We start from the raw sequence: 23,344 nt of genomic DNA on the forward strand, positions 1-23,344 counted from the left end.
ACAATGAACTGTACTTTTCCTGTCATGTCAGAGACGTAACAATAGGCAGGTGAAATTAAACATACATCAACACGGTGGCCCGGGAAAGTCCTCGTCGTTGCGACTCAAAGACGCACTTTGACATGGCCAGCCAGAGACCTCATCTCATCAGGGTGTAGACCTCATCTCATCAGGGTGTAGACCTCATCTCATCAGGGTGTAGACCTCATCTCATCAGGGTGTAGACCTCATCTCATCAGGGTGTAGACCTCATCTCATCAGGGTGTAGACCTCATCTCATCAGGGTGTACGGTTACTGTGACCGTGCGTGTGTGTTCCTTCCTCTACCTGCAGTTGATCCTATTATAACCTTCTCGTTATCCTCCGGGCAAGAGCAGCTGTGTTGTGCTATTGTCTAGCGACGGCCACACCTGTGTTTTGCAGGTGGCTCATCTGGAGAGCAGTGTTGGGAACACCTGACCAGGCAGAGACAGAGCCTGCTGGGGGATTTGTGAAGTGCTCAATTAAGCCTTGTTCACACTGCAGGCCTTAATGTTCAAATCAGTTTTGTTTTTCAAATCCGTTTTGGACTACTGATTGTCCAAACAGCAAGTTACAAGTGACCGAATCGGATGTGTGTGTTCAGACAGCAGTCATTTGCTGACATGGCTATGCTAGTTGTCATAGTAACAACGGGTGTGCACATAGGGGTATAGGCTGATTGGTGCTTCCTCTCACTCCAAAGGTGTTGTGTAGCAAGTTAACAATGCCTGTCATAGATGTCTCGCAATTTCTGTTCAAAATCATAGTGTAGGAAAACTTTTAAAGCCTCAAAGGAAAAGATTATTCAACTTTCAAAACAAGTAATTTTGGCCAAGGCAGTCAACTAGCTGGCTAGGTAGCTGTTCAGATTTCTAGCACATTCACTCATTTGTTTGTAAACAATTATCAGGCTAATTAGCTAAACATGTTCTTACTACTCTGTTGACAGTTTGACAAGTAACAAGATATGCCCAATAACAGTCTACAAACTAAATAAATACGATTTGACCGTTCAGACACATGGCGAGGAATCAGATTATTATCTGATTCAAAACCTCCCACAAAGAACTTGTAAGTAAGCGTTTCATGGTAAGGTATACACCTGTATTCACTGCATGTGACAAATAGAATTTGATTTGAGGAATCATGTGGCGTAATGTGGCATAATATATCCGATTCCATGTGCTTTTTGGTGGTTCAGACTGCAGGAAAAAGATCAAATTTGAACCGGATATGCAAAAAATGTGATTTGAATCACTTGCCAGTGCAAAGACGGTTTTACAAGCTCAGCTAGATAAGAACTCTGAGGAATCCGGGCAGACACACATAGGCATGCCTTTGCCTTACTCAGGGTTCAGCCGCAGGGATGTTTAGACTTGTCAGAAGTGCGCTCCCCTGGAAGGTGTGTTTCTGTGTGTGTGTGTGTGTGTGTGTGTGTGTGTGTGTGTGTGTGTGTGTGTGTGTGTGTGTGTGTGTGTGTGTGTGTGTGTGTGTGTGTGTGTGTGTGTGTGTGTGTGTGTGTGTGTGTGTGTGTGTGTGTGTGTGTGTGTGTGTGTGTGTGTGTGTGTGTGTGTGTGTGAGAGAGACTCTCACACTAACAAAACAAACAGACAAGTTGTGTGTTTCTCTTTGTTGTTGTTGTCTAAAACTGATACAAGTCTCTCTCTCTCTCTCTCTCTCTCTCTCTCTCTCTCTCTCTCTCTCTCTCTCTCTCTCTCTCTCTCTCTCTCTCTCTCTCTCTCTCTCTCTCTCTCTCTCTCTCTCTCTCTCTCTCTCTCTCTCTCTCTCTCTCTCTCTCTCTAATAGTGTTAGGGTTGGCCCTCTCCTTGATGGTTATTTCAAACTAAGGGCATAATAGTGTTAGGGTTGGCCCTCTCCTTGATGGTTATTTCAAACTAAGGACATAATAGTGTTAGGGTTGGCCCTCTCCTTGATGGTTATTTCAAACTAAGGGCATAATAGTGTTAGGGTTGTCCCTCTCCTTGATGGTTATTTCAAACTAAGGGCGTAATAGTGTTAGGGTTGGCCCTCTCCTTGATGGTTATTTCAAACTAAGGGCATAATAGTGTTAGGGTTGGCCCTCTCCTTGATGGTTATTTCAAACTAAGGGCATAATAGTGTAAGTGTTGGCCCTCTCCTTGATGGTTATTGCAAACTAAGGACATAATAGTGTTAGGGTTGGCCCTCTCCTTGATGGTTATTTCAAACTAAGGGCATAATAGTGTTAGGGTTGGCCCTCTCCTTGATGGTTATTTCAAACTAAGGGCATAATAGTGTTAGGGTTGGCCCTCTCCTTGATGGTTATTTCAAACTAAGGACATAATAGTGTTAGGGTTGGCCCTCTCCTTGATGGTTATTTCAAACTAAGGACATAATAGTGTTAGGGTTGTCCCTCTCCTTGATGGTTATTTCAAACTAAGGGCATAATAGTGTTAGGGTTGGCCCTCTCCTTGATGGTTATTTCAAACTAAGGGCATAATAGTGTTAGGGTTGGCCCTCTCCTTGATGGTTATTTCAAACTAAGGGCATAATAGTGTTAGGGTTGGCCCTCTCCTTGATGGTTATTTCAAACTAAGGGCATAATAGTGTTAGGGTTGGCCCTCTCCTTGATGGTTATTTCAAACTAAGGGCATAATAGTGTTAGGGTTGGCCCTCTCCTTGATGGTTATTTCAAACTAAGGGCATAATAGTGTTAGGGTTGGCCCTCTCCTTGATGGTTATTTCAAACTAAGGGCATAATAGTGTTAGGGTTGGCCCTCTCCTTGATGGTTATTTCAAACTAAGGGCATAATAGTGTTAGGGTTGGCCCTCTCCTTGATGGTTATTTCAAACTAAGGGCGTAATAGTGTTAGGGTTGGCCCTCTCCTTGATGGTTATTTCAAACTAAGGGCGTAATAGTGTTAGGGTTGGCCCTCTCCTTGATGGTTATTTCAAACTAAGGGCGTAATAGTGTTAGGGTTGGCCCTCTCCTTGATGGTTATTTCAAACTAAGGACATAATAGTGTTAGGGTTGGCCCTCTCCTTGATGGTTATTTCAAACTAAGGACATAATAGTGTTAGGGTTGTCCCTCTCCTTGATGGTTATTTCAAACTAAGGGCATAATAGTGTTAGGGTTGGCCCTCTCCTTGATGGTTATTTCAAACTAAGGGCATAATAGTGTTAGGGTTGGCCCTCTCCTTGATGGTTATTTCAAACTAAGGGCATAATAGTGTTAGGGTTGGCCCTCTCCTTGATGGTTATTTCAAACTAAGGGCATAATAGTGTTAGGGTTGGCCCTCTCCTTGATGGTTATTTCAAACTAAGGGCGTAATAGTGTTAGGGTTGGCCCTCTCCTTGATGGTTATTTCAAACTAAGGGCGTAATAGTGTTAGGGTTGGCTCTCTCCTTGATGGTTATTTCAAACTAAGGGCGTAATAGTGTTAGGGTTGGCCCTCTCCTTGATGGTTATTTCAAACTAAGGGCATAATAGTGTTAGGGTTGGCCCTCTCCTTGATGGTTATTTCAAACTAAGGGCATAATAGTGTTAGGGTTGGCCCTCTCCTTGATGGTTATTTCAAACTTAGGGCGTAATAGTGTTAGGGTTGGCCCTCTCCTTGATGGTTATTTCAACTAAGGGCGTAATAGTGTTAGGGTTGGCCCTCTCCTTGATGGTTATTTCAAACTAAGGGCATAATAGTGTTAGGGTTGTCCCTCTCCTTGATGGTTATTTCAAACTAAGGGCATAATAGTGTTAGGGTTGTCCCTCTCCTTGATGGTTATTTCAAACTAAGGACATAATAGTGTTAGGGTTGGCCCTCTCCTTGATGGTTATTTCAAACTAAGGGCATAATAGTGTTAGGGTTGGCCCTCTCCTTGATGGTTATTTCAAACTAAGGGCATAATAGTGTTAGGGTTGGCCCTCTCCTTGATGGTTATTTCAAACTAAGGACATAATAGTGTTAGGGTTGGCCCTCTCCTTGATGGTTATTTCAAACTAAGGACATAATAGTGTTAGGGTTGGCCCTCTCCTTGATGGTTATTTCAAACTAAGGACATAATAGTGTTAGGGTTGTCCCTCTCCTTGATGGTTATTTCAAACTAAGGGCATAATAGTGTTAGGGTTGGCCCTCTCCTTGATGGTTATTTCAAACTAAGGGCGTAATAGTGTTAGGGTTGTCCCTCTCCTTGATGGTTATTTCAAACTAAGGACATAATAGTGTTAGGGTTGGCCCTCTCCTTGATGGTTATTTCAAACTAAGGGCATAATAGTGTTAGGGTTGGCCCTCTCCTTGATGGTTATTTCAAACTAAGGGCATAATAGTGTTAGGGTTGGCCCTCTCCTTGATGGTTATTTCAAACTTAGGGCGTAATAGTGTTAGGGTTGGCCCTCTCCTTGATGGTTATTTCAAACTAAGGACATAATAGTGTTAGGGTTGGCCCTCTCCTTGATGGTTATTTCAAACTAAGGACATAATAGTGTTAGGGTTGGCCCTCTCCTTGATGGTTATTTCAAACTAAGGACATAATAGTGTTAGGGTTGGCCCTCTCCTTGATGGTTATTTCAAACTAAGGGCATAATAGTGTTAGGGTTGGCCCTCTCCTTGATGGTTATTTCAAACTAAGGGCATAATAGTGTTAGGGTTGGCCCTCTCCTTGATGGTTATTTCAAACTAAGGGCGTAATAGTGTTAGGGTTGGCCCTCTCCTTGATGGTTATTTCAAACTAAGGGCATAATAGTGTTAGGGTTGGCCCTCTCCTTGATGGTTATTTCAAACTAAGGGCGTAATAGTGTTAGGGTTGGCCCTCTCCTTGATGGTTATTTCAAACTAAGGGCATAATAGTGTTAGGGTTGGCCCTCTCCTTGATGGTTATTTCAAACTAAGGGCGTAATAGTGTTAGGGTTGGCCCTCTCCTTGATGGTTATTTCAAACTAAGGGCATAATAGTGTTAGGGTTGGCCCTCTCCTTGATGGTTATTTCAAACTAAGGGTGTAATAGTGTTAGGGTTGGCCCTCTCCTTGATGGTTATTTCAAACTAAGGGCATAATAACACCACTGATCCTCTGATGTCACAAGACACAAAGCCAACAAGCAAAAGACACCACCAAAGGAAAGACACATGAACGTCATGGTACAGGTCTGCTGATAAGATTACATTCCAACAAAAAAGAGCAAGCATCGTTGAATAGTGTCTGGAAAGTTGGAGACAGGGGAATAACGGAATGACAACAGGTTCCATTTCACTACAATTGGGCCCCTTTTCATAAAGCATCTCAGAGTGGAAGTGCTGATCTAGGATCAGGTTCCCCCTGACGCTAATAATTGTACTCAGCCGATGATTTTAAAAGGCAAAACTGATCCAAGATCAGCACTTTATGACTACAGATCCTGAACAGACCCCCTTCCATGGGTGACGCTGAAGCTCAGCAGGACTGGAAACATAGCTGTGATAAATGGGGTGCAGTTTGATGAGGCAGCATCAGGAGGCATAAAGCGCTCGTACAACAGACACATGGGAAGACTTTGTCTGAACCGTCCATCATCCGTGATTTAGGTCAGCTGGTTAGCCAGAAGAAATGTCATCGCTTAAGCAGGAGTGTCAAACTCCTTCCATGGAGGACCTAGTGCCTGCTGGTTTTCCTTTCAATTAAGACCTAGACAATCAGGTGAGGGGAGCTCCTTACTAATTAGAGACCTTAATTAATAAATGAAATACAAGGGACAAGCGAAAACCCGCAGACACCCGCCCCTCAATGGATTGAGTTTGACACGTGCGCTAAAGCATACAACGAGACAGACTTGGGACAGTTTTACACATGATTTTAAATAGCTGATGATGTGTCACGTCACGGTTATGTCATGTCAGTGTAAAGAATGTAAACAGTTATGACAATGTAAAGAATGTAAACAGTTATGACAATGTAATGAATGTAAACAGTTATGACAATGTAAAGAATGTAAACAGTTATGACAATGTAAAGAATGTAAACAGTTATGACAATGTAAAGAATGTAAACAGTTATGACAATGTAAAGAATGTAAACAGTTATGACAATGTAAAGAATGTAAACAGTTATGACAATGTAAAGAATGTAAACAGTTATGACAATGTAAAGAATGTAAACAGTTATGACAATGTAACGAATGTAAACAGTTATGACAATGTAAAGAATGTAAACAGTTATGACAATGTAAAGAATGTAAACAGTTATGACAATGTAAAGAATGTAAACAATTATGACAATGTAATGAATGTAAACAGTTATGACAATGTAAAGAATGTAAACAGTTATGACAATGTAAAGAATGTAAACAGTTATGACAATGTAAAGAATGTAAACAGTTATGACAATGTAAAGAATGTAAATAGTTATGACAATGTAAAGAATGTAAACAGTTATGACAATGTAAAGAATGTAAACAGTTATGACAATGTAAAGAATGTAAACAGTTATGACAATGTAAAGAATGTAAACAGTTATGACAATGTAAAGAATGTAAATAGTTATGACAATGTAAAGAATGTAAACAGTTATGACAATGTAAAGAATGTAAACAGTTATGACAATGTAAAGAATGTAAACAGTTATGACAATGTAAAGAATGTAAATAGTTATGACAATGTAAAGAATGTAAACAGTTATGACAAGGTAAAGAATGTAAACAGTTATGACAATGTAAAGAATGTAAACAGTTATGACAATGTAAAGAATGCCTTGCGAGAGAAGGTTTGCATTTGAAACTCTTGAAACTCTTGAAAAGTTTGGGGGGAAATTCTGAGAAGTCTTTTTTGGGGGGGGGGGTCTCCCAAAATAACTGACAACTGAGTTTCTCATTTGAAAGCCCGTCCATATTGTGCTATCAGTCTTCAATGGGAAACTCATACAGGCATAGATTTGAACTCTCCTCTGGGTGCTGACAAGCCCACTGCAGCTGGACTCCCCATCCCCATTGACCAGGAGAGAGAGTGCGAAAGAAAGAGGGTGAGAGGGGTAGAATATCCCGAAAGCTGTGGAGAATAAGGGGAACCAATCCTAACGAGGCTTTGTCTGGACTGGAGCAGGGAAGAACGGGTATTAAAAAAGCATCATGTGGTGATACGGTTCTTTCACTTGTCTTTTCCACTGTGACCGCTCTAATTTACTACTGGGTGATTAGTACTTTTGTTCTCTGTCAATGTCCTCTGCTTAAAGTAGGAGACTTAATCAATTCCTGCAGACAATAAGGCCCCCACGTCCCACCAGTCGAATGCCCGCCAACACAGAGGGGTAGAAAGGATACATGCATTTTCAAGGAAGGTTTTGAAAGAAACACTTTTCACAGCAGGACACAAAGGAATTAATCCATTTTGGGGGACTTTCGAAAGCCCTCTGAAATATGCTAAACACATTTTGAACCCCATAGCTGGTTTCAAGCCTTAAATGTGTCATATGATATCAATGTGTAATGCAGATACAATGACACAGTACCAACATTATGAGGCTAGTTAAACAAAATGACAGCTCTGCATACTGAGCCCTGTAGTCAACTCAACAGCATAACAAAAAGTATCTAAGAAGTGATAGTCTTGACCGTCCACAAAAATAGGGGTTGAGATGGAGAGAGGAACGGAGCGGAGCACGCCCCAGGCCCACTAATAGGTTTTGTCTCCTGTAGACTGGCATTCCAGAGGATTGTTATTGGCGGGCGATCCGAAGAGCAGGGCCCACATCTGGATCCAATCCTCCCACCCGGTCCGTGCAGTGCGCAGCAACAAGAAACAGCTGTGCGAACCTGGCGTCAATTAGCCTCACATTCTCCTGACAGTTAATCAGTTCCTCTCCCTTTTCTTCTTCCTCCCTCCGTCTCTCTCTGTCACTTTTCTGTCTCTCTCCCTCTCTCTCCTTCGTTTCAGGTTGCCTCACAGGCTGAAATAATAGGGTTATGTGAAATAAGGACGGACGGCGACGAGCTCACAAAAACACTCCTACATGACAGGGCCTGTCAAGGGAGATTTATTGAGTCAGTGGCTCGCAACACACTATCACATCTTATTGTGAAATAGACACAAATTGCTCATTCAAAATTTGTGACAGGCACACGAAAAAAAGTTCACTTTTTGTGTGTATTACACCATTTTCATTACACAGTTTTCTTCCTTCATAATGCATTCGTGTACATTACACAAACTCCAATTTGTTGTGGTTAACGTTAGATAGGCTAGCTAGGTGGCTAACTTTAGTGAGGCTAGGAGTTAAGGTTAGTGTTAGGTTACGGGTTAAAGTTAGGACTAGTTAACATGCTAGCTAAGTAGTTAAAAGGTTTAGGAGTTAGGTTAAAGGGTTAAGATTAAATAACATGCTAAGTAGTTGCAAAGTAGCGAAAATGCTAAAGTTATCCATGAAGAGATTCTAACACACAAACTCTGGGTTGCTGGGTTCTGACTCGTGTTAACCCTTGTGGGGGAGATTTAGGGTAGACTTCTAAATGGATAGGAGAGATGGATGTTTGTGATTTCCTCTCACCAAAGGGAATAGACTGATTTATTAGAGTAAAAGGTCGGTTTTCATTTAGACTTTTGGAGTTGGTATTTTAGTAGTTTATGAGCCTCATTAATGAATAGAAGACATGGGAACAGAATATTTTTGCGATTGTTTTTATTGTGGCTCTAATTGATGAGGTCACGGAAAAGCGAGGCACCCCGATCTAACTCCACACCAAGCATGAAAGTCTGCTCAAGTTGTTTCCAGTCATAACCACACTTTATAAATGACTATGTATGATCTGCCTGTGCACACAAAATGTAATCACCAATCAGTGATGAGTCAAACTTAGTTCACCTCAACAAAAAAAACTATTCAATTCCACACTGCTCCACTTCACTCAAATCATCTGTGTTTCTGAATCAAACTCAGATTCATCCTCTGATAGTTATTAATGGGGGCCAGGCTTAGAGCAAACCTACAATCTGATGGGCCTGACTACGGAGCTGGATGAGAGCAGCGCCATGGGGCCCAGTAAAGCATTAACAGGTGTTACTGGTGGAAAAGACCCACTCAGAGACCAGAGAGAGCCGTACATGAGAGGCGATGAGAGGAGATGAGGATGCTGGGCTGACTCACTCCCAGCTACAGGCACCTCTCTCTCCACAGTGCCAGGGAAATTCTCCCACATGACAACACAACATAAAGGCGCCAGATCTGGCAACCCGGAGGAGCCACTCAAGCCAAAACCAATTAGGAGCCTAATGCAAACCTGCAGGACCCTTTTGTAATTTATTTATTTCCCTTTAAAAAGTCAGGGGAATGGAATCACAAAAAAATTGAGAAAAAAATATGGAAAATGGGGAAATTTGTAGTTGTGTCCAACTTGCCCACATGTTTTCAAGTGGATTTAATTGAATCAAGGGACAAAACAGTGATTGAGAAAGAACGTGAGCGTTGTTGTGTTCTCTTTGGCATGTCTGTCATCGTACAACTATCTCCTTGCACACTTTCTCCTAGCACACTATCTCCTAGCACACTATCTCCTAGCAAGACAACTGTAAAATATACTGTAAAACTATTCAAGTTATACCATTGAAAAAACAACTACATTGAAACTAAGCTGTATATTTCAACATGTATTCGTTCAGGTCAACATTTTGGACCAAAATCCAAGAACATTAAGAACCATAAAACGGAAGATCAATCACGATTACAGTTCCATCATGGATGCCAGAGGAGCTCTGCTGCTCTCTGCTGGTTACTGTAACAAACAATGTTTCATCATTAGGACTACTGTCTCGTCTTTGTCGAGCCATCGTTTGTTATTCCGACATCTGGACAAAAGGGAGACGAATTATTTCTCCCGGGTCAAACACACAAATACAGTTGTGCCTTGAGGCTGTGGCTAGGTCTGGCGACCCCACTTGCATTGCATGACTGTGCCTTTGTCCCACAGGCTAAATAGACAAGTGGGAGTTCTCTATTGGCAGTCTTTAGACCGCCTGGTGTTATTGTCTTGAAAAGCTGTAAAGCTCCAGATGGTGCAAAACTTTGCCTGGTGGACTAATTCCAAATCATCCACTGAAAAGACACATTTAGAGGGACGGCCTTCGCAGCATAAGAGCGTCTGCTAAATGACTTAAATGTAAATGTAAATAATATCAGGATATTACCAGCTATACGAGGGCAAAGCTCACAACATCATTATATGCATGTTATTATAGCCTACAGTTAGGTTACTAATATAATAATCTAACGTTAACAAAGGTAATGCAAAAAAAATAGTATTTATGATGAGACACATTTTAATTGACTGTGAACATAATTATATTTTATTGATGTAGGCCTGCTTGGGCTATGTGTGAATGTCCCATTGAATGTTTGCACTCTTGTCCAATTATTGAGGTCAAATAAAAAATGTCTGCCTACTAAACGTCATAACATTACACTAGGCAACGAAGTACCCAGGACAAAAGACACGTCTACTGTTGTGGATATATTATGGGGAAAATCGACCAGCCTTCCATGCAAACAGTTTCCGCATTTTTGAGTCCTTTCCTGAGCGCGCGCGACCAGTAGATATTTGACGCTGTCCCTTTTATTTATAGCAGCGCATCTCATCCAAACAAATAGCCATAGGATAATGTCAAAATAATAATACTCGAAATGGTCATAAAAACGTTTTCACATGTATTTTACAGCACTAAAACATAGATAGGTTAGTTACTTACATTGCAAAGCGCCCGTGATCCCGACCATGCTCTTCACACTTTGAATGGCAGTGTGCACGTTTCAAGATACAGCCTACTATAACCAAAATATTACGCTTATCGAGTCAACTGATATCAGCCACTGACTTGTTTTTATATCAAGATAATAGACACAGTGATCCGTGACACTGCAGCATCAGGTATCAGGGGCATAGGCTGCTACTGTAGCAACATTGCACTGAATATCTGAGTGGGCGGGACAAATTGTAATCCTTTCGAGAAAAAGCCAAAACTCTGCTGCGTTGTTACACCGTCGTTAACAGCAGGGACATATCTTTTACGGACGCTAAATTAGATTATGGGAAATACGACAATAATAATTATTAGTCTGCTCTGGGTTTTAACCAGCGACCTTTCGGTTACAACTCTCCTAACCTCCTAACGCCGCCTTCCGCCCAACAGACCACTACTTGTTTGCATGTCAACGGTGTGTTGACAAAATGTCTTTAAAAAAAAGATACATATTATGTTTTTGGCTACCAATAGTCTGCAATGCATTTGGCCATATCCTACGGAAGTCACAAGAAGGAGCAGACAGTAATTTCTTATGAACATTTTATCTTTGTTGTGAATATTCAGGTAATGTTTAGATTGATTCAATGTTGTATTTGTGTCATGTTGTAGGCTATTTCAAGAATGATCAAGAATGTTCTATTTGATAATATAATAATAATGTATATTTGAGAGAGAGAGAGGTAGGTCTAGAGCACATCCACATCTATTTATTTGATTCATCCTTTTGCCATCTATACAGTGGTGTTGCTTTCTTGCCTCTCTGCAACACAACAACCTACTGAAGGCAAGGAATGATTAGTATTGGAACCCATCCAGGCCCTCATATGTTGTTTCTCATGGAAACAGGATATATAATTTGCTTGCTGAGAGCTACCCCCCCCCCCCACACACACACACACACACACACACATGCCACATGCTCCTGTCTCCCTCCCCCTCTTCTCCTCCCCCATCCACCACCCCTGCGGAGGCTGCCACCTGCTCTCGGAGCATGCCGCACAGCTGCTGAGTTACAATAACAAATTAACACCCACCGTGGCCCGGCCATTACCTACTGTTTGTGGTCCCCACCGGGGACCTACTGCAGGCTGTAGCCCATCAATCCCAACCAGGGACCTACTGCAGGCTGTAACCCATCCACCCTAACCAGGGACCTACTGCAGGCTGCAGTCCATCAACCCTAACCGGGGACCTACTGCAGGCTGCAGTCCATCAACCCTAACCGGGGACCTACTGCAGGCTGCAGTCCATCAACCCTAACCGGGGACCTACAGCAGGCTGCAGCATCAACCCTAACCGGGGACCTACTGCAGGCTGCTGTCCATAAACCCTAACCGGGAACCTACTGCAGGCTGCAGTCCATCAACCCTAACCGGGGACCTACAGCAGGCTGCAGTCCATCAACCTTAACCGGGGACCTCCTGCAGGCTGCAGTCCATCAACCCTAACCGGGGACCTCCTGCAGGCTCCAGTCCATCAACCCTAACCGGGGACCTCCTGCAGGCTGCAGTCCATCAACCCTAACTGGGGACCTCCTGCAGGCTCCAGTCCATCAACCCTAACCGGGAACCTACTGCAGGCTGCAGTCCATCAACCCTAACCGGGGACCTACTGCAGGCTGCAGTCCATCAACCCTAACCGGGGACCTACTGCAGGCTGCAGTCCATCAACCCTAACCGGGGACCTACAGCAGGCTGCAGTCCATCAACCCTAACCGGGGACCTCCTGCAGGCTGCAGTCCATCAACCCTAACCGGGGACCTCCTGCAGGCTGCAGTCCATCAACCCTAACCGGGGACCTACTGCAGGCTGCTGTCCATCAACCCTAACCGGGGACCTCCTGCAGGCTCCAGTCCATCAACCCTAACCGGGGACCTACTGCAGGCTGCTGTCCATCAATCCCAACCAGGGACCTACTGCAGGCTGCAGTCCATCAACCCTAACCGGGGACCTCCTGCAGGCTCCAGTCCATCAACGCTAACCGGGGACCTACTGCAGGCTCCAGTCCATCAACCCTAACCGGGGACCTACTGCAGGCTGCAGTCCATCAACCCTAACCGGGGACCTCCTGCAGGCTCCAGTCCATCAACGCTAACCGGGGACCTACTGCAGGCTCCAGTCCATCAACCCTAACCGGGGACCTACTGCAGGCTCCAGTCCATCAAGCCTAACCGGGGACCTACTGCAGGCTGCAGTCCATCAACCCTAACCGGGGACCTCCTGCAGACTCCAGTCCATCAACGCTAACCGGGGACCTACTGCAGGCTCCAGTCCATCAACCCTAACCGGGGACCTACTGCAGGCTCCAGTCCATCAACCCTAACCGGGGACCTACTGCAGGCTCCAGTCCATCAACCCTAACCTGGGACCTCCTGCAGGCTCCAGTCCATCAACGCTAACCGGGGACCTACTGCAGGCTCCAGTCCATCAACCCTAACCGGGGACCTACTGCAGGCTCCAGTCCATCAACCCTAACCGGGGACCTACTGCAGGCTGCAGTCCATCAACCCCACAGGATCCTTCACCTATCAGAGTGTGGCTTGTAATAAGGAGAGAGGGAGAGAGAGGATGTCATCTTTGTATCTGCTCTTTCTACTACATATAACTGATCTCTTAGAGAGTGTGTTTGGAGCAGGAGTGAGAGAGGGGGCGGGAGATATTATGGTCGTATTCAACCATATTTATTATACAGTATGTTTACTTGGACAATGTAAGTGATTTAACTTTCCGTGTCAATAAAGTTTATTGAATTGCTTTGAGAAAGAGATGGAGAAAGAGAGGGAGAGAGAGAGAGGGAAAAAGAGGGTGAAAGAGGGAGAAAGATGGAGAGAGAGAGAGTGAGAGAGTGGAAGAGAGCAAGAGAGAGAAAGAGAGGTTGTCACAACTGCATTTATATGCTTATCTTTAAATCTTCTAGAAGGGAACAGGCATCCCCTCAATCTCCAGATCTATCTTCATCATCTACATCAACAGCACATAGCCTATACTATTCTAGGGAACAGATGAAGAGATGACTAGGGAACAGATGAAGAGATGACTAGGGAACAGATTAAGAGATGCCTAGGGAACAGATGAAGAGATGACTAGGGAACAGATGAAGAGATGACTAGGGAACAGATGAAGAGATGACTAGTGAACAGCTGAAGAGATGACTAGGGAACAGATTAAGAGATGACTAGGGAACAGATGAAGAGATGACTAGGGAACAGATGAAGAGATGACTAGGGAACAGATGAAGAGATGACTAGGGAACAGATGAAGAGATGACTATAGAACAGATGAAGAGATGACTAGGGAACAGATGAAGAGATGACTAGGGAACAGATGAAGAGATGACTAGGAAACAGATGAAGAGATGACTAGGGAACAGATGAAGAGATGACTAGGGAACAGATGAAGAGATGACTAGGGAACAGATGAAGAGATGACTAGGGAACAGCTGAAGAGATGACTAGGGAACAGATGAAGAGATGACTATAGAACAGATGAAGAGATGACTAGGGAACAGATGAAGAGATGACTACGGAACAGATGAAGAGATGACTAGGGAACAGATGAAGAGATGACTATAGAACAGATGAAGAGATGACTAGGGAACAGATGAAGAGATGACTAGGAAACAGATGAAGAGATGACTATAGAAGAGATGACTATAGAACAGATGAAGAGATGACTAGGGAACAGATGAAGAGATGACTATAGAAGAGATGACTATAGAACAGATGAAGAGATGACTAGGAAACAGATGAAGAGATGACTAGGGAACAGATGAAGAGATGACTATAGAACAGATGAAGAGATGACTAGGGAACAGATGAAGAGATGACTATAGAACAGATGAAGAGATGACTAGGGAACAGATGAAGAGATGACTAGGGAACAGATGAAGAGATGACTAGGGAACAGATGAAGAGATGACTAGGGAACAGATTAAACAGATGATGACTAGGGAACAGATGAAGAGATGACTAGGGAACAGATGAAGAGATGACTAGGGAACAGATGAAGAGATGACTAGTGAACAGCTGAAGAGATGACTAGGGAACAGATGAAGAGATGACTATAGAACAGATGAAGAGATGACTATATAACAGATGAAGAGATGACTATATAACAGATGAAGAGATGACTATAGAACAGATGAAGAGATGACTAGGAAACAGATGAAGAGATGACTAGGGAACAGATGAAGAGATGACTAGGAAACAGATTAAGAGATGACTAGGGAACAGATGAAGAGATGACTAGGGAACAGATGAAGAGATGACTAGGGAACAGATGAAGAGATGACTATGGAACAGATGAAGAGATGACTAGTGAACAGCTGAAGAGATGACTAGGGAACAGATGAAGAGATGACTATAGAACAGATGAAGAGATGACTATATAACAGATGAAGAGATGACTATATAACAGATGAAGAGATGACTATAGAACAGATGAAGAGATGACTAGGGAACAGATGAAGAGATGACTAGGGAACAGATGAAGAGATGACTAGGAAACAGATGAAGAGATGACTATAGAACAGATGAAGAGATGACTAGGGAACAGATGAAGAGATGACTACGGAACAGATGAAGAGATGACTATAGAACAGATGAAGAGATGACTAGGGAACAGATGAAGAGATGACTATAGAACAGATGAAGAGATGACTAGGGAACAGATGAAGAGATGACTAGGAAACAGATGAAGAGATGACTAGGGAACAGATGAAGAGATGACTATAGAACAGATGAAGAGATGACTAGGGAACAGATGAAGAGATGACTAGGAAACAGATGAAGAGATGACTATAGAAGAGATGACTATAGAACAGATGAAGAGATGACTAGGAAACAGATGAAGAGATGACTAGGGAACAGATGAAGAGATGACTATAGAACAGATGAAGAGATGACTAGGGAACAGATGAAGAGATGACTATAGAACAGATGAAGAGATGACTAGGGAACAGATGAAGAGATGACTAGGGAACAGATGAAGAGATGACTAGGGAACAGATGAAGAGATGACTAGGGAACAGATTAAGAGATGACTAGGGAACAGATGAAGAGATGACTAGGGAACAGATGAAGAGATGACTAGGGAACAGATGAAGAGATGACTAGTGAACAGCTGAAGAGATGACTAGGGAACAGATGAAGAGATGACTATAGAACAGATGAAGAGATGACTATATAACAGATGAAGAGATGACTATATAACAGATGAAGAGATGACTATAGAACAGATGAAGAGATGACTAGGGAACAGATGAAGAGATGACTAGGGAACAGATGAAGAGATGACTAGGAAACAGATTAAGAGATGACTAGGGAACAGATGAAGAGATGACTAGGGAACAGATGAAGAGATGACTATATAACAGATGAAGAGATGACTAGGGAACAGCTGAGGAGATGACTAGGGAACAGATGAAGAGATGACTAGGGAACAGATGAAGAGATGACTAGGAAACAGATGAAGAGATGACTAGGGAACAGATGAAGAGATGACTAGGGAACAGATGAAGAGATGACTAGGGAACAGATTAAGAGATGACTAGGGAACAGATTAAGAAAAACTATGATGTATGAAGTTCAAAATTGGGGTTTGATAGTTCAAATTATCACACTATGTCGGAATTACATGTCACCAAACCATGTGAAAGCAGAGTATCATAACACAAAAATAGTCCGTTTTGGAAAAAGTACCCAATTGTCATACTTGAGTAAATGTAAAGATACCTTAATAGAAAATGACTCAATAAAAGTGAAAATCACCCAGTAAAATTCTACTTGAGTAAAATACTAGAATTATTTGGTTTTAAATATACTTAAGTATCAAAAGTCAAAGTTTAAATAATTTCCTTATAATAGGCAAACAGGATGGCACGATTTTCTTTTTTTTTTAAATTGAGGGATAGCCAGGGGCACACTACAACACTCAGACAATTTAAAAACAAAGCATTTGTGTTTAGTGAGTCCGCCAGATCAGGGGGGGGGGGTGACCAGGGATGTTCTCTTCATAAGTGCTTGAATTGGACCATTTTCATGTCCTGCTAAGCATTCAAAATGTAATAAGTATTTTAGGTGTTAAAGTACTATATATAAAAAGTACAGATACACCCCAAAAAATCTTTTAAGTAGTACTTTAAAATATATTTACCAAAGTACTTTACACCACTGAAAATACTAATCAATGGGTTGAATGAAGGGATGATATATTGTTTACAAGTTCAACATCCGAGCACAAGAGCACACTGCTTGTTGTAGACACTGTCTAGCCACTCTGAAAATAAACAAGCAGTTTAAGAGTTTTCTAATTATATTCTCCCAAATCATATTCTCCCAAACAGTACGTAAAATCCCTAGTAAAACATGTTTCAGTAGAGTAACTAAAAAGTACCTATAACCCCTAGTAAAACATGTTTTAGTAGAGTAACTAAACAGTACCTAAAACCCCTAGTAAAACATGTTTCAGTAGAGTAACTAAACAGTACCTAAAACCCCTAGTAAAACAAGTTTCAGTAGAGTAACTAAACAGTACCTAAAATCCCTAGTAAAACAAGTTTGTGACACGTTAACAAAAGCTGGTTAGAGTCCAAGAGTGAAGCTAAGAGAGCAGTGTCAGACGGCCGGGATTTGCCCGTCATTATTGCCCTGTGTGTGACAGCTGGCCTCTGCATCTTTGTCACCGTTCCCTTAATCACACACCAGCAGGTCTGCTGCAGCCTGCCACTGAGCTGTGGGTGACCTGGCAGATCGCACGCCCTGAAAATAACTGTTCACCCTGCCACACTTCCTGCTCCTACTGACAGCTGACTGACTGGCCGGCCCTGGCCCGGTGACTCTTAACCCGGGCCGACCCAGGGCCGATTCTGTGGGGTTAGGGCCAAGGCTATGGTTTAGGGGGTTTGGAAGGCCATTGTAATAGTTAATGTGGTCGTCATTCAGTGACCCTGAGCCTGCTGTCCACTTGTCTTTTACTGGTCTTCCTCCACCTCTTTCTTTTCCCTTTGCTTGTTGGGGCCACACGGCGGCACGCTTATCAGCTGAGCTCAGGAAACAGTCGGTGTAAGAGGGGTCACGCGGCAGACGCTGTGTTCATTCTCTAGAGTAAAGCCCCCCACGACCTTCAACACACACACACACACACACACACACACACACACACACACACACACACACACACACCAGCACTGACATCACGCTCACACACACACCATCAGTCTTGACATACACACAAACATCCCTACCCTTAAACATGCATGTGGAAACACACACCAAATCCCGCAAGTACCCCATCAGTATGAGAAAGTGCAGAGAGCATCCATATCATTAGTAGGGGGGAGAGGGACCCCCAGACAGACAGACAGTAGGGATTACAAAATCCATGGCCCAGACAGAGAGAGAGATAGCCCATTATGTAGCTCCTCCCTCTATCCTCATGCATATATATACCTTTACATTATTCAGGAAGAAAAAGACAGAGGAAATAATGAGATCAACCGAACACCGCGGAGACAATAGAGGACAGAGTTATACAGCAGAAGGTGCAGCCGCCCTGACCTCGCGCTGTCACTTGACACCCTCGTTCTCACCCAAAGTTTCACTCACGACTCGAGTCAACCGGGTGGGTAAGTACATATTGGTAAGTGGATGGGGTGAGTCGGCCCTAACCTGCCCACCCCAATTTGTTACAACTAATTGAAATGTAAAGTAATTTACAGTCCTGTAAAGCAATATAAAATAATGTTAACAAATGTAAAGTACTGTAAAGTAACATAAGGTACTGCAATGTACTGTAAAGGGCTCCTGAATGGTGCAGTGGTCTAAGGCACTGCATCTCAGTGCAAGAGGTATCACTACAGTCCCTGGTTCGAATCCAGGCTGTATCACATCTGTCTGTGATTGGGAATCCCATAGGGTAGGCTGTCCTTTAAAAACAAAAATGTTCTTAAGGTTCAATTTAAAAAAAGACTTTAAAAAATACAAAAAAAATAATGTAATGTAAGCACTATATACAGTATAGGGACGGTATTAATCGGAAATTGGATCTGTGTAACCCTGTATGAATCAGGCAGGCCGAAGCCCCCTCCACCCTCCAGCCACCACCCTCCCTGACAGGCTGCTGGGGATGGGGGTAGCAGGCCAGGCTGCCAGCCGTCCCCTCAAATGGACACACTGGCCCCCATATGGCATATCTGGAGAGGGTGGAGGGGGATTTGAAATGAATCAGCAGACCATCCCCAACTGTCCTCTACCACTACCACCTCACTACTACTACCACCACCAATGCAACACACACAAAATCACAGTCAACTGATGTGCGTGTGTGTTTGTATGGATCAATACAGTTAACACTCAAGTGTGTGTTTGTATCTACACACTTTGTTGTGTCTACGAGTCTTATGAACCCTGCAGGTATTCCATTCATTGCAGCTTTTAGGAATATTAGATTGTATCCTTTAGAATGGCTTGGGGTGGCAAAAGTGACAAGCGCAAAATACCATCAAGAATACAACCATAAGTTTCACCAAAACTTCCCCAATAGGGTACAAGCAATGCCCAGGGTGAAAAAAACCAGACTGGTGCGATACAATAAACACAAAACAAAGACTGTGATTAGGGAATGTAAATCAGGTGTGCGGGGAACAAGACAAAACAAATAGAACAATGAAAAATGGAGCAGCAATGGCTAGAAGACCAGTGACGTCGACCGCCGAATGCCGCCCGAACAAGGAGAGGGTACAACTTTGGCGGAAGTGGTGCCAGTACCCTCCTTGGAGCCACGCGATGACACCGGCCTCGGGGAAGACCCGGAGGGCGAGGCGTAGGGCGATCGGGCCGGAAGCGGTGGAACTCCTGCAGCATTTCAGGGTCCAACACGTCCACCACCGGAACCCACCACCTCTCCTCCGGACTGTACCCCTCCCACTCCACGAGGTACAGAAGGCCCGACGCCTCGAATCCCGACACCTCGAATCCAGGATGGGACGAACGGAGTACGCCAGGACACCCTCTCGATGTCCAGAGGGGGCGGAGGAACCTTCCTTACCTCAGACTCCTGGAGCGGACCAACCACCACCGGCCTGAGGAGAGACACATGGAACGAAGGGTTAATACGGTAATCGGGGGGAAGCTGTAACCTGTAACACACCTCGTTCACTCTCCTCAGGACTTTGAATGACCCTGCAAACCGTGGGCCAAGCTTCCGGTAGGGCAGGTGGAGGGGCAAGTTTCGGGTCAAGAGCCAGACCCGGTTCGCACCGGGCCTCACTGCGGCGCTGGTTTTTTGTCGCAGCGCAGCCCGCTGGAGGTGGACATGGGCGGCTTTCCATGTCTCCTCTGCGCGCCTGAACCAGTCGTCCACCGCAGGAGCCTCGGTTTGACTCTGATGCCATGGTGCCAGAACAGGCTGGTACCCCAATACGCACGGAAAGGGGGAGAGGTTAGTGGAGGAGTGGCGGAGTGAGTTCTGTGCCATCACGGCCCAGGTCATGAACGCCGCCCACTTCCCCGTCCGGTCCTGGCAATAAGACCGCAGAAACCTGCCCACATCCTGGTTGACTCTCTCTTCCTGCCCGTTACTCTCGGGATGAGAACCTGAAGTGAGGCTGATCGAGACCCCCAGACGTTCCATGAACGCTCTCCAGACTCTCGAAGTGAACTGGGGACCTCGATCAGACACTATATCCTCAGGCACCCCGTAGTGCCCGGAAGACTTGCGTAAATAAGGCCTCCGCAGTCTGTAGGGCCGTAGGGATACCGGGCAAAGGGAGGAGACAACAGGACTTCGAGAAACAATCCACAACGACCAGGATCATGGTGTTTCCCTGTGAGAGAGGAAGATCGGTCAGAAAATCGACCGACAGGTGTGACCAAGGCCGTTGTGGAAGGGATGTAGCTTACCTCTGGGCAGGTGTCTAGGAGCCTCACACTGGGCGCACACCGAGCAGGAGGAAACATAAACCCTCACATCCTTTGCCAAGGTAGGCTACCAGTTTTTCCCACTCAGACAGCACACCATCCGACCGATCCCCGGATGACCAGAGGAGGGTGACGTGTGGGCCCAATAGATCAACTGGTCACGGACAGCAGATGGGAACGTACAGATGCACGCGGGACACTGAAGGGGAGTGGGCTCTATATGTAACGCCTGCTCAATGTCCGGGTCCAGCTCCCACACGACCGGCGCTACCAGGCAGGAGGCCGGGAGTAGGGGAGTCTGATCCATGGGCCGCTCCTCTGTGTCATACAGCCAGGACAGTGCGTCTGCTTTCACATTTTGGCAACCGGGTCTGTAGGACAGGGTTAACACAAAATGGGTAAAGAACATGGCCCACCTTGCCTGACGAGGATTCAGTCTTCTCGCTGCCCGGATGTACTCCAGGTTGCGGTGGTCAGTCCAGATGAGGAAAGGGTGTTTAGCCCCCTCAAGCCAATGTCTCCACACCTTCAAAGCTTTAACCACAGCCAACAGCGCCAGGTCCCCCAAATCATAGTTCCTCTCCGTCGGGCTGAGTTTCTTCGAGAAGAAAGCACAGGGGCGAAGCTTCGGTGGCATACCCGAGCGCTGAGAGAGCACAGCTCCTATCCCAGTCTCGGATGCGTCCAGCTCCACTATGAATGCCAAAGAGGGATATGGATGGGCCAGCACGGGAGCCGAGGTAAACAGAGCCCTTAGGTGCCCAAAAGCCCTGTCTGCCTCAGTCTATCACTGCAAACGTACAGGACCCCCCTTCAGCAGTGAGGTAATAGGAGCAGCCACCTGCCCAAAACCCCAGATAAATCTCTGGTAGTAATTGGCAAACCCTGAAAACCGCTGCACCTCCTTTACCGTGGTGGGAGTCGGCCAATTAAGCACGGATGAAATGCGGTCACTTTCCATCTCCACCTCTGATGTGGAAATGCAATACCCTAGGAAGGAGACGGCCTGCTGAAAGAACAGTCGTCCAAGTACCCTGCGCACCAAGGACACATGCTCGGCACTATATGAGAATGTCATCGATATACACCACTACACCCTACATGTGTAGGTCCCTGAAAATCTTGTCTACAAAGGATTGGAAGACTGATGGAGCATGCATCAACCTGTACAGCATGACGAGGTACTCATAATTTATCGTCGAAAGAATGAGCGTTACATAGAGGCCTGTAATCTGGAGCAGGATCGATTTGGAAGTGGAGGGTCCATCACGGTCTAGGGCAGTGTGTCACAGCATCATCGGACTGAGCTTGTTTTCATTGCAGGCAATCCCAACGTTGTGCATTACAGGGAAGACATCCTCCTCCCTCATGTGGAACTCTTCCTGCAGGCTCATCCTGACATGACCCTCCAGCCTGACAATGCCACCAGCCATACAGCTCGTTCTGTGTGTGATTTCCCACAAGACAGGAATGTCAGTGTTCTGTCATGGCCAGTGAAGAGCCCGGATCTCAATCCCATTGAGCAAGTCTGGGACCTGTTGGATTGGAGGGTGAGTGCTAGGGCCATCCCCCCCCCAGAAATGTCCGGGAACTTGCAGGTACCTTGTCGGAAGAGTGAGTACGGTGCAGTACCGAAGAGCCCTTACTGCTGCTCGATCATCCTATTTTTCTAACTTAATTGAGGAAAATAAGAACAATCCGAAATTCCTTTTTGATACTGTCGCAAAGCTAACTAAAAAGCAGCATTCCCCAAGAGAGGATGGCTTTCACTTCAGCAGTGATAAATTCATGAACTTCTTTGAGGAAAAGTTCATGATTATTAGAAAGCAAATTACGGACTCCTCTTTAAATCTGCATAATCCTTCAAAGCTCAGTTGTCCTGAGTCTGCACAACTCTGCCAGGACCAAGGATCAAGAGAGACGCTCAAGTGTTTTAGTACTATATCTCTTGACACAATGATGAAAATAATCATGGCCTCTAAACCTTCAAGCTGCATACTGGACCCTATTCCAACTAAACTACTGAAAGAGCTGCTTCCTGTGCTTGGCCCTCCTATGTTGAACATAATAAACGGCTCTCTATCCACCGGATGTGTACCAAAATCACTAAAAGTGGCAGTAATAAAGCCAAACCTTGACCCAGAAAATATCCAAAACTATCGGCCTATATCGAATCTTCCATTGCTCTCAAAAATGTTAGAAAAGGCTGTTGCGCAGCAACTCACTGCCTTCCTGTAGGCAAACAATGTATACGAAATGCTTCAGTCTGGTTTTAGACCCTATCATTGCACCGAGACTGCACTTGTGAAGGTGGTAAATGACCTTTTAATGGCATCAGACCGAGGCTCTGCATCTGTCCTCGTGCTCCTAGACCTTAGTGCTGCTTTTGATACCATCGATCACCACATTCTTTTGGAGAGATTGGAAACCCATATTGGTCTACACGGACAAGTTCTGGCCTGGTTTAGATCTTATCTGTAGGAAAGATATCAGTTTGTCTCTGTGAATGGTTTGTCCTCTGACAAATCAACTGTAAATTTCGGTGTTCCTCAAGGTTCTGTTTTAGGACCATGTTAGAGGAAATTATGGTTGAAGTGACTAATTATGTATACATTACAATCAGAACTGACTAGTCCAAATGCTATAATGTACTGTACATATGAATTTTCTCTCTTGCT

At 44.5% G+C, this 23,344-nt stretch overlaps 1 protein-coding gene across 1 annotated transcript in view; it reads right to left on the reverse strand.

Annotated features, from left to right (window-relative positions):
- Nucleotides 1-11,079, reverse strand: part of LOC124026358 (protein CBFA2T2-like) — an 88,964-nt gene extending 77,885 nt beyond the window's left edge. Inside the window, 1 exon segment of the mRNA XM_046339384.1 lies at nt 10,697-11,079. Within this exon segment, the coding sequence (XP_046195340.1) occupies nt 10,697-10,724 (28 nt within the window). The 5' untranslated portion in view covers nt 10,725-11,079.
- Between the last annotated feature and the right edge of the window lie 12,265 nt (nt 11,080-23,344).

The sequence above is a fragment of the Oncorhynchus gorbuscha genome, linkage group LG03 (genome assembly GCF_021184085.1).
Source record: "Oncorhynchus gorbuscha isolate QuinsamMale2020 ecotype Even-year linkage group LG03, OgorEven_v1.0, whole genome shotgun sequence".
Classification (NCBI taxonomy): domain Eukaryota; kingdom Metazoa; phylum Chordata; class Actinopteri; order Salmoniformes; family Salmonidae; genus Oncorhynchus; species Oncorhynchus gorbuscha.